Source organism: Marmota flaviventris (genome assembly GCF_047511675.1).
Source record: "Marmota flaviventris isolate mMarFla1 chromosome 17 unlocalized genomic scaffold, mMarFla1.hap1 SUPER_17_unloc_1, whole genome shotgun sequence".
NCBI lineage: Eukaryota > Metazoa > Chordata > Mammalia > Rodentia > Sciuridae > Marmota > Marmota flaviventris.
This window is the reverse complement of record NW_027287693.1, coordinates 856,722-867,790: the sequence shown is the minus strand read 5'-3', so window position 1 is coordinate 867,790 and position 11,069 is coordinate 856,722. Positions and strand designations below refer to the sequence as shown.

General features: G+C 41.5%; 1 protein-coding gene across 2 annotated transcripts in view; it reads left to right on the top strand.

Moving 5' to 3' along the window:
- Positions 1-426: 426 nt before the first annotated feature.
- LOC114082774 (E3 ubiquitin-protein ligase rififylin) overlaps positions 427-11,069 on the top strand; it is a 786,130-nt gene continuing 775,487 nt past the window's right edge. Inside the window, exon 1 of one of the 2 annotated variants that reach the window (XM_034635367.2) lies at positions 427-646. In XM_034635367.2, coding sequence (XP_034491258.2) covers positions 457-646 — 190 coding nt within the window. In that variant the 5' untranslated portion in view covers positions 427-456. The remainder of the gene's footprint in view (positions 647-11,069) is intronic. The other variant, XR_011705826.1, reaches the window with a different exon arrangement.

The following is an 11,069-nucleotide window of genomic DNA, read 5'->3' as shown; positions in this document are numbered from 1 at the left end:
GGCCGGGTTTCTTCCGCGGGGGACTGGGGACTCATCGCCCGCCCAAAGCACTGGGTGCGGAACGCCAAGCTACCAAAGTGAGGCAACTTCCAAACTCTATGAAACGAATTCAAAGAAGTTAAGGGAGTCGCTCAAGGTCATCACACCGGGGCTAGGCCCAGCCGAGACTCAGACCCTGACCCTTCGCTCGGGCATCAGAGTTGTGTGGCTCAGGTAACAAGGCGCCCCAGACGCCCGGCTTTCTGCGCACCCAAGCTTCACCGGCTCCTGCCGGCCCCGCCTCCGAGCCTCGGCTCCGCCAGGGGGCGCGCGCGGGGGGCGCGCTCCAGCCGCCGCGCTCCTCGCTCCTCTCTATGGTGGAGCGGCAGGGCGGAGGCGCGCTCCCGGGCGGGGGCGGGGCGATCCGGGGGCGGAGCCGCGCGAGGGGCGGGAGCGGCCGCGCCGAGCCGCCAGGGGATGGGTTGGGGGGGGCGACTTCCTGGGGCCGCCCGTGAGGATGTCGCGACCGCCCCCCTGTGCCCCTCAGCCCCGGAGACGCCGCCGCGGCGAAGCCCGCACCCCCCCTGTCTGAGGTGTCTGGGCCCGGATCCGGCCTCTCCCCTCCCCTCCTTAACCCAGGTGCGGGCCGGGCAGGCGGCCGCGGCAGGTGAGGAGGCGGCGGCGGCGGCGGCGCTGGGGTCCGCGGGACGCCGGGCCTGGGGTGGGGTCTGGTGGGAGGACGGGGGCCGCTCCTCGGCCTCCGGTACCCCAGAGTGTGGGCTGGGGTCGCCTCCTCCGTGTGGGGCGCGGCCTGGGGCTCTCCCTGCCCTCCAGGGGTGGGGAAGCACCTTCATCGCTGGAAGTCTCTGCGTTCAGGGTAGCCCACACCTGTCCCATTGAAAGTGCCCTCAAAGCATTTCACCCACGGGGACGGTAACCGGGGATGGTAACCCGGGACGGTGTGTCCTCCGCTATACCCAAGCGCCTTAGAGACTGGCAGGTCCAGCTGGCTTGTGGGGCAGGACGCCTCTTTGTAAGGCAGAGGAAACTGAGGCAGGTTTGCGGCGGCCTGCTCTCCCCTCTGTAAGAGCTAGCTTGTCCCCTTCCTAGTTGAGGAGCCCCGCGGGCTGCTCGGATGAAGGAGGAGGCTGAAGGAGAGAGGCTTGGAGTTTGGAGGTATGATGGAGAAGTTTGGGAATGCAGCTCTTATCCCACAGGGTCCGCAGTTCCTTCTCCTGGGAGTCGTCCTCTCCAGGATGTGTGAAAGGTCGCCACTGTGCGGCACTGGGCAAGGCAGAGAGGGAAGTGGGGCCTCTCTCCAGCTGGCTGCCCGGGAGACATTTGACTGGGCATGGGGAAGTCTGGCTGGACCAGGGGAGCCCAGAGCCTCCGCGGATCTGCCTGCTCAGAGCTTGATTTTGGGCTGGCAGAAGAGACAACAGCATATTTTCTTCTTCTTATTGGTCTGTCATTTGTTATAGGGGGAAAAACTGTGTAGTCAAGGAAGAGTGACCGCGCATGGTGGCGCACGCCTGTAATCTCAGCTGCTTAGGAGGCAGAGGCAGGAGGATGGCAAGTTTGAGGCCAGCCTCAGCAGCCTAGTAAGACCCTGTCTCAAAAAAATTAAAAGGGCTGAGAATGTACCTCAGTGATAAAGTGTCCCTGGGTTCAATCTCCAGAACCAAAAAAAAAAACCCCAAAACAAAAAGTACCACACTCTTCCCAGACTACTACAGGAAAGAATTATTGTTAGCTTGGAAATAGGGCTTTGCCCATAACTGTCACTTTGCACCCTGGTTACAGGGCAGAGTGACAGATGAACAAACATTGTAGGGTGCATATAGCCTTTTCAGAAAGCAGTAAGTTCCTTTGCATCCTTTGGACTGGTGGTTTAAAGAGCAGAGACTTCCTGTCACCACTGTTACTACAACTGAGAGCCCTGTGGTTCTCTCAGTGATGGTTAGTGTATCGAAATGAAGGCAAGGCTGTTCATGTATTGTACCATTTTTCTAGGAACTCAAATAGTCAGGGGACATGGGCCTAGGCAGAGTTTGTATACAGAGATCTAGAACTGAAAGCTGGCCATATTTCTTTTTCTGGTAAGGGGATTTCAGGTTTGACAACTTTACCCTTTTCCCTGATTGCATTCTCTTTCACATTCAAGGAAACATATGATGAAAAGCATTTCGTAAATTTTATTGCGTATTTCTTAATTCTGGACTTCAGAGTACAGTTCATAAGTTAGGGTTTATTTAGAGGTATTATTTTCTTAAGTTTGAAAATGTTTGTATATTGTGCATAACAGCTGCAGATTGATGTGTCAGGACCAATAACTTGATTGTGCGTGAATATATGTCATTTAGGATATACACACATTTTAATGTCTACCTAATTATGAAGAACAGCCCATTAAAACTTCTCATATTGATCAGCTGTTATCCTGTTTACATTGGGATTGAGGATTATAAATCCTCTAAATTGACCACTTTAGCCAACTGTTAAAATAATGAGCACAAAGAGAGAGCTGTTCTCAGAAAGCTCAACAATTTGTTTTCAAACTTTCTCTTGGCCCAGTCAGTTGACATAACTCTGCCTAGTGCCATTTAATAAGAATACTGTTCCTATTAGTGGAAAAGGCATTTTCATTGACCAGTGTTTAAGATGAGGAAACATCAACAAAAACAAAGAAAAGGGCACCTTTTCTTTTCTACTTACATGTGCACTGTGATGTTTAATACAGCCAGCCACTCCTGTCTGTATTAGTGTCACTCAGTACTTTGTGAAAACACCTACAGAAACTTAAGGACTGTTGGACTAATTCCACCTTGATTTTTATTCTTGTAATAGAATTTTTAATACTGTTGCTGTTTTAATGACAGAGACTTTTATACCAAACTTGTACTGACAGTAATGTTTGTGTTTGGAGAGCACAAGATTTAACCTCTGTACTTTGGAAATTCATAACCTCTGCAATACAGAGTTAAGGTGTAATTTAGAGTTTAATGAGAACAGATGGTTTAGATTGCCATTGGTGAAGTCTCAAGGGAAGAGCTGCTTTGTTTTTATTATTGTTGTTTGATAATGACTACTAGTTTGGTGATGGTTACTGTTTGATGGTGGTTATTGTTATTATTGTGGTACTGGGGATCTAACCCAGGGCCTCCTTCATGATGAACACATTCTACCACTGAGAGATATCTGCAGCTCCATGATTATTTTTGTTTGGTTACTGGTTATTGACAATGTTATTTGATGTTCGTATAAAAAAGATTTTTCAATTATAAGGACAGTCTTTTCATACACAAACACACAATCTCCCATTCTTAAATAGAGAAAAGTTCTGACATAGGGAAAAGTTCATTTTATTTTGTGACCTTATAGTCCTGGAGTTTTAAAATCCTAAAAATAGTTGAGCCCTTAGTAGAATATCCTTTTATATCTCAGATAAAAGCCATCTCAGGTAAGTAATCATTGGCCTCAGGTGTAAATATACCTCCTTTCTTCCTGCTCCCAGGATTTAACAGCTGCCATGGTTGGGACATTGGTCTTATCTAATCCTGTTATGCCAGTCTAAACCCATGATCCTTTCTCTTCATTAGATTGTCACGAAGTTCTTCCTTTACTTTTCTTATTCAGGCTGAATATCCCACATTTTTGATGCATTTGAGTCTGTTTACATCTGAAGTGGAGCTAAGCAGTTAAGAGTACTACATGTACTACATGTTTTGAAACATTTTCTTCTTTTAAAGCAAGCATAAAACCTTCTTTCTTCTGGGAGAGGACCAGCTCTTTAAATCTGATAGTAAAAAAGAGCTGGTTTTTCCAGCTTTCTACCAATAGGAAGTCTTCATTTACTTTTTCTTACTTTCTGGTTTTGCCAGTACACCAACTAGTCACTAGTAGTGAATTATGACCCAGTGGCATAGGACGATCCTGAAGTTTCCTGATTCATCAAAGGAAGGTCACATTGTATTTAGAGCAGCTTTAGATTTTTAGCTTTTATTGCAAGGAGTTACCTAAGGCCAGCCACTCCTTGCAAGATTCTCTACCTGGCATTTTGGAACTGAGTCACCCAGGCGTTCTTTTAAAATGCAGATTTCCCAGCCCCACCTCCTGGACATTTTGGTTGAGTAGGTAAGTGATGAACAGGAATCTCTATTTAAAAAACTTCCCTTGCATTATTTCCAAAAAGCTCCTTGTGCTTTTGATATGCAGCCTAGTTTGGGAACTGTTGCATTTTCTTTTTAACTGTATTTCCTGTGCAACAATCCTTATGGGACTTTGAAAATTGGGGTTCACTTCTGTTTTTTAAAATTATTGAAATTGTATGCTCTGAAACTCTTTTTAAATTGGTAGTTCCTCTAATAGCATCATGCTGTCCATGATGTTTGATTTGCTAGAATAACCCATTTCCTAGTCATGACAGATAACAAAGAGCTTTTATAACTTTTATGTTAATTGCTTTACAGCAAAGCACCTCTGCTGTATTATCTGTCAGGAGTCATGAGGGAGAGTTTCTGGTGAAAGTAGCTTTCTTTATCTCATGAGTGGACAAATGAGTGATAATGTGGAAACAACTGGAGGTCTCAATAGGAAGCCGAATCTAGTTTTGATCAATGATGGGAGATGCCTGGGAATTCTCTATGTAAGAATTTAAAATAAGCCAACCAAATGAAGAAAAATATGCATACTAAAGTTAAGATAGCAGATGTTTTTCGTACATTGTAGGCCACTCAGTTTCTCTTCCACTTTTTCTGTAGGATTTTTATTTTGTAGGTTTAAGATATCTTTCTAAATCTAGCCTTTATATCTCTTTCCAGGAATATCTACTCAGCTCTTGTAGAAAGTGTACTAAGAGTGTGAGCACTAAGGAACTAGAGAATATGGGTAAGAAAAATGAGTCATAGGACAATTAGCAATGCTTAAATTTTTTTTTTTTTTCAGAATGAGTGGAGTGTTGGCACGTGCCCAGAGTTACTATCTGCAAGAATAAATTAATAACGTTATCCAAATTCTGCTGTATGTATTTGGATGGTAGCCCAGGAGCTCTGATTAGGCTATGAGGCTTTGAGGGTGGCCCTATTAAGTAGTACCTAACATCCATTTCTTGCCTTATCTTCCTTTCTCCCTTTTTGGTCTTCTTTTTTATTCTTTCCTTCTGTCTCTCTCTCTTTCAAGGTGTCCTTCCTGACTTGCCAATCACGCCGTAATAATATAGGCTGGGTCCCTGGAACTTGAGGCTAAAAGAGGTTGCTGGTTGCTAACACCTGTCTTTCAGCTAAATGAATAGGCTCTTTTGTGTGCAGGATGTTAAAGAAGCTGATTAGTACAATACTGGCTTTAAGGGCCTAATAATGATACAGCATATGTAAATCATGGAGTGATTTAAAGCCATTTTAAAAATTAGTTTCTTTATACTGTTTATTTATTTTTTATATTGGATTGTCAGTCGAATTTTTGCACCTAAACTATGAATCTGTTTATTGCCTAAACAGACTAATTTCTGTCATATTGATTGGGAATCATTTATATTCTAAAGAAGTTTCTACCCTTAAGGGCCTTTGTATTGTTCGGTAAATGTCTAGTGTGTAATACAATTAAAGTTTTGTTCACTGTGCTGCTGACATAATTAGTTTAATTTCTTCTCCTTTATATATTCCTGTTGGCAGCTGGAAAATTAAAATACTAGATGTTGCATAAAAGTGCTTTTTTGAGGGGTGATTTTACTGTCAGTTGAATGGACTTAGGCCCCAGGGTACATTTTTTAAGATGTCTTATTCAACTTTCCTGTAATAGTCTCTTTCTTTCTATAGAATTAATATATTAAGCCACATAATTGGCTGTTTAAGCATTCAGAAGAGACAATGTTTGGCCTTTTACCCCGTGATTATATTTTTTCCTCCATCTCTTTTGAGGAAATGTGTGTAATTTTTGGCAACTCCTAGGTACATTACAGTTCCATGAGCAAGTGAACTTTTGCAAAGACTGGAGAATGGGGTGGTTTTCTCTGATAAGCTGTATTATTTAATTCCCTCCCCAAATGGTTGGTCTTTTTTTGGTAGATCATAGCATTTACAAACCTTATGTGAAAGTAGAAAGGCTGTGATGCTTGGTAAATCCTTTCATAATTTTTCTGTATGTTTCATAAAAATGACTTTAGTCTTCAGCAGCGGAATTTGTTCTCAAGGAGACTTTACATTTAATTATTCTAATCTCCACTTAATTTCCTACAGGATTCTTGGAGGGCTTCTCAGCAGGCTGCTACTTTCATGGTTATGACCTATACAGTTTTTTTTGTTTTTTTTTTTTTTAATATTTCTGTTAAGGTTACTAACCTTTTTTTTTTTTTTTTTTCTTTTTTAAATGAAAGTGACCTTGGTCTGATAATTTCTCCTTGGTGCTCTCCATGAAGAAGTACAGGCAAAACCTCCCAGCTCTCTCCGCAACTTTTTTCAACTGCTACTCTACATGTGCTTGAGCACATTTGCATTTTTTATTTTGTTGAGCTGGTGTTACTTTACTTTTTAAAGCTGCTTCTCTCTGCAGCTACAGACAGGTTGGTTAAGCCTTAGTCTCCTAGTTTTAACATTCACATAGCTTTTCTAAAATTACAACTAAAGATAGGAAATAATCAGGGATCTCCAGCACAGCCATTTGTTACTAGTTTTAAGAGTAGGGAAAGCCCACCCCCACTTGAACTACTAGGAGCCAGTATAATTTGCTGAAACATTTTAACAGTATCCATCCTCTTTAAAGAAATGCTGCCTAGTCATTCTGAAATTTACCGGAAGTTAGGCCAACTGGAGGCTCTGCTGGCACAGGCTTCTGAGTGGTTAAATGCAATTCATTAGTAATCAGCACCATTGTTTATTTGCAACTGCTGGATTATGTTAAAAGATTCCAAAGGAAAAAAATATTTTCTTAAGTAAATGGAATATCCTCCGATTCCACCCCACCTCCTCCTTTTACTCTTTATTGCTTTACAAAATCTCTTGAGTCTTGGTACTTACAACACAGGCTTGGTGGCACATGAATTAATATATTTTATCCTAAAATGTATAGGAAAGCATGTGTCTGCCACTGTATTTTTCTGCATATCTTCTCATGCTTTTTCACTTTCATAATAATTAATATTTCTGTTTTAGAAATAACCAAGCTTGTGTTCTCTCTCTCTCTCTCGCTCTCTTTTTTTTTAAATTTTAGTTGTAGATGGACATAGTACCTTTATTTTAATGTGGTGCCGAGGATGGAACCCAGTGTCTCACACATGCTAGACAAGTGCTCTACCATTGAGCTACAATCCCAGCTCCTTTGACCTCTTTTGGCTTCCCATCTTCTAGGTCTTGGGTCAGTGGGTACATAGCCAATTGCCATTAGATTGGATTATTACTATCTTTAACCATTCTAATTATTATTTTACACAGTGTGGAAGATTAACTAATGCATAATCTTTATTTGAAAATTCTGAACAAAGGGGTGCTCTAATTTGGGGAAAGAGGACAGTGTTTACTAGGGGGATAGCAAGGGCCATCTACTGAAGTTTAGCTAGTTTGAGGATTATTTAGTCAAAGGTAGAATTGTTTTTGAAGATAAGCAGTCATTGTTTGGGCAAATGGAAAGGATTAAAATTACATGCAAAGGGGGATAAAAAGGAATAATTTGAGGGATAAGTAATTTCCCAGTCCACAATGGAAGATTCTTAAGTCTTTCAGGTGTTACCATTTTGACCCCAAACTGGGTCCTTTTTCCCTCTGAATTGTGAAACCTGTAACATGACAGCACAGATTGAGCCTGGAAGGTAGGTTATTTCTAGCCAAGCAGGAAGAGGGGCTCCACAGATTAGTTTCTCAATCTATTGGGGGTTGGGAGGTTATAGATAAATGATAGAAAATAATAATAAGGGGGAGGAATATTCAGGTGTTTTCTGAGAATAGGTGGAGATTATTCTGGAATTCAGGTGTCACTTCTCTTCCCTCCTTTTATGGTTCTTTCCAATCTTTGTCCACTTCACTGAGTGAAGTTAGAGGTTGTTTGTTGTCACTCTGGAGCCATTTTAGAGCTAATTGGTTTTTTCTAGCCCACCTGAAGAGGGACTTCTGACCTTCCAGCACCTTGTTCTCAGAGATAATCAAGAGAGGCTGGAGATGTAGCTCAGTGGTGTAGTGCTTGCTGGCGTGAGCAAGGTTCTGGGTGCCATCCCACCTGCACTGAAAAAGTAATATTAGAGTGGAACAGAAACTAAGCTATTTCTGTGTTTGGGTTAAGACTAGATTCAGGTACCATTCTTGGTCATTTCATCATATACTATGGAAGAGTTTACATAATCATTCTAGACAGAGCTGAAGTGTACCTTAGCCAGTGTTTACCGAGTGGGGGAGGAGAGGGCTGTATCAGAATATTCCTGGAGAGCTTGACAAAGGGCCTTCTGCCTTCCCAGTCCACCCTTGGCCATGTGGTTGGACTGAGTCCTCCAGATGACACCGAACCATCATCCTCAGTGTTTTTCAACTCTTGGGACTGTTGTAGACCGACAGCTTAAGGAATAGTGACTGTGAACCCACCGATTAATGTGGAACATAAAAATGAAAGTAGTTCTATTTCTCTTCCAGATGGTCTTTATCAGATTCCTAAATTGCATTTACTTGTTAAAATATTTTATGGAGAATACCAGCATATCTCTTGTATTACCAAAATTAATATTAAGAATGAAAATATGTTGACAATTATATCTAATTTGATTTTTATATGCGATTTAGGCTACAGTGTTATTTGTGAAAATGCTTGCAAATAGCAGTCTGAAATATTTTTTTTTTCTCAAATTTTTTTTTAGAAATAACACACAGATAAACCTCTAGGTTTGGGGGATATTAACTCAGTGGCAGAGCTCTTGCTCACCATGTGGGAAGCCTGAGTTTGATCCCAGCACCTCAAAAAGCCCTCAAGTTTTGTTTGGAAAGGATTAGCACAAAATTCAAGAGTTCTGGACATGATGTCAAGAAAGCAGTTTTTGATGCCATAGTATGTAATTCAGTGTTGATGTGTGTTTTAGTATTATTTGGTCTTCTCAGTCAAGCATCACTTTTTTTTTTTTTTTGGTATGGGGGATTGAACCCAGGAACATTCAACCACTGAGCCATATCCCCTGCCCTTAAAAAAAATAGTTTTTAGTTGTAGTTGGACAAAATACCTTTATTTTATTCATTTATTTTTATGTGGTGCTGAGGATGGAACCTAGGGTCTTGCACGTGCCAGGCGCTGAGCCACAATCCCAGCCCCTCCCCTGCCCTTTTTTATTTTGAGACAGAGTCTTAGGGCTATGCTAAGTTAATGAAGTTAGCCTGGAACCTGTGATCCTCCTGTCTCCTGAGTCACTGGGGCATGTGCCAGCACACCCAACTGAGGCACTTTGGTTTCTATTTGTTTTCCAGAGGTCTTTTATAAGTAGTCTAGGAAGAAGCATTATTAATTTATGTCTGTGACGTCAAAACTCTTGTTGATTTGGGGCTAGGGGAGAAAATAATTTCTCCATGCATGTTTTTCATCCTGGTTTGATTGCTTGGTTGGATGAAATGTCAAACTTGATAGATTATTGGAGTGTTATTTTGGTAGTTAAACAATAATGAAGCTGTTTGGACATTTGCAGGGAACACTGCTTCCTGTGTCTGGACTTTGCACCAGAAAGTTTCAATTGTCCAGAAGCAATGCTGCTTAGAAAATGCAGCTTCTGTGGCTCCTAACACAGCTGTCTAAACCCCTGGCTATATTGGGGCCTTTGGACAAGCATTGTTTAACACTTCTGGAAACAATTTATGTTTCTGATCACAACAATTTCTATGGTTCTTCCCTAAATAGATTAGGAAACTAGAAAGGGAAGAAAGGCATTGGGTGTATCTAGGTTATTCAAGTCAAGTGTTTTTTTCTTTAAGCATTTCTAGAATAAACCCTCTCCTACCAAAGAAGGGGCTGTTTGTGGACTGTTGTTGGCCCCTGGGGCCTTTCTTTCCTAGTTAATGACTAGTCAGTGGGAGAGCTTGTGGTCAGATCCGTGCCAGCCTGTAGAGGGCTTTGGTTACCATAGCCTTGATTAGGAAAGAGGGGTGGGGCATGAGTGAGGGCACAGATGTTTTTGAAAGACTCTGCCTGCCACAAGAGATCTTGAATTTTCACTGGTGAAAATTCAGTGGTGAATGTTATAAAATTGTCTTTAAACAGTCCCCTTTGCTATTGAAATAATATGTTGGCCACAGGAGCTTGGGCAGTGTTGGGCATGCTCAGCAGGATTTACTTTACTCATTCCATTGGGTAAAATGAGACTTTTTTTCTGAACGAAATTGTGTGCATTCTTTAGTAGGAGTTAGGGGAAGGCACAGTCTTGTATAAAAGTAAGAGAATTTTGTGTAAGACTCTTCAAAACACTGACATTTCTTTTGCTATGTGATATTTCTCTGTGTATCCTTTACCTCTATAAACAGTGTGAATACATTGGACTGGCTCAGTGGTAGAGAGCTTACCCAGCATGCACAAGGCCCTAGATTCAATCTATGGTACCATGTACATACATTACTAATATTATTGTGTGCGTTTTGTGTGCCAGGGGTTTATACTGTATTAACCCATTTAATTCTCTCAACAACCTAATGATTGTTAATGTAGGTACTATTGTGTTCCACAGATGTGAAAATGCTGCACAGAGATGTTAAAGAGCAGGCCTAAGGCAGTACAGCATTGAAACCCAAAAGTCCTTCTATTAAAGGCTAAGCTCTCAGTCATGAGGCTACAGTTGCCTCCTGCTCCATCTTCTCATCGCATAGGATTTTTTTTTTTTTTTTTGGAGGAGGAGGTCTTTATGAATAAGTTCTTTTTTATATAATGTAGGCTTAAAGCTATGCTTTTACATGAGCCTCCTTATGTGGAATGGGATTTTAAAATATTACCAATATCGGTTTCTTACACTAGTTCTGTTAGTTCTGAAGAATTGTTTTGCAGTTTATTCATAATTCTAAAATTATAAATGTATTTGATACATAAGCCAGCCACCTTTAAAATCATATCTGACTATCTAAAGCTTTGGGTTAGAGAATAGTTTATTG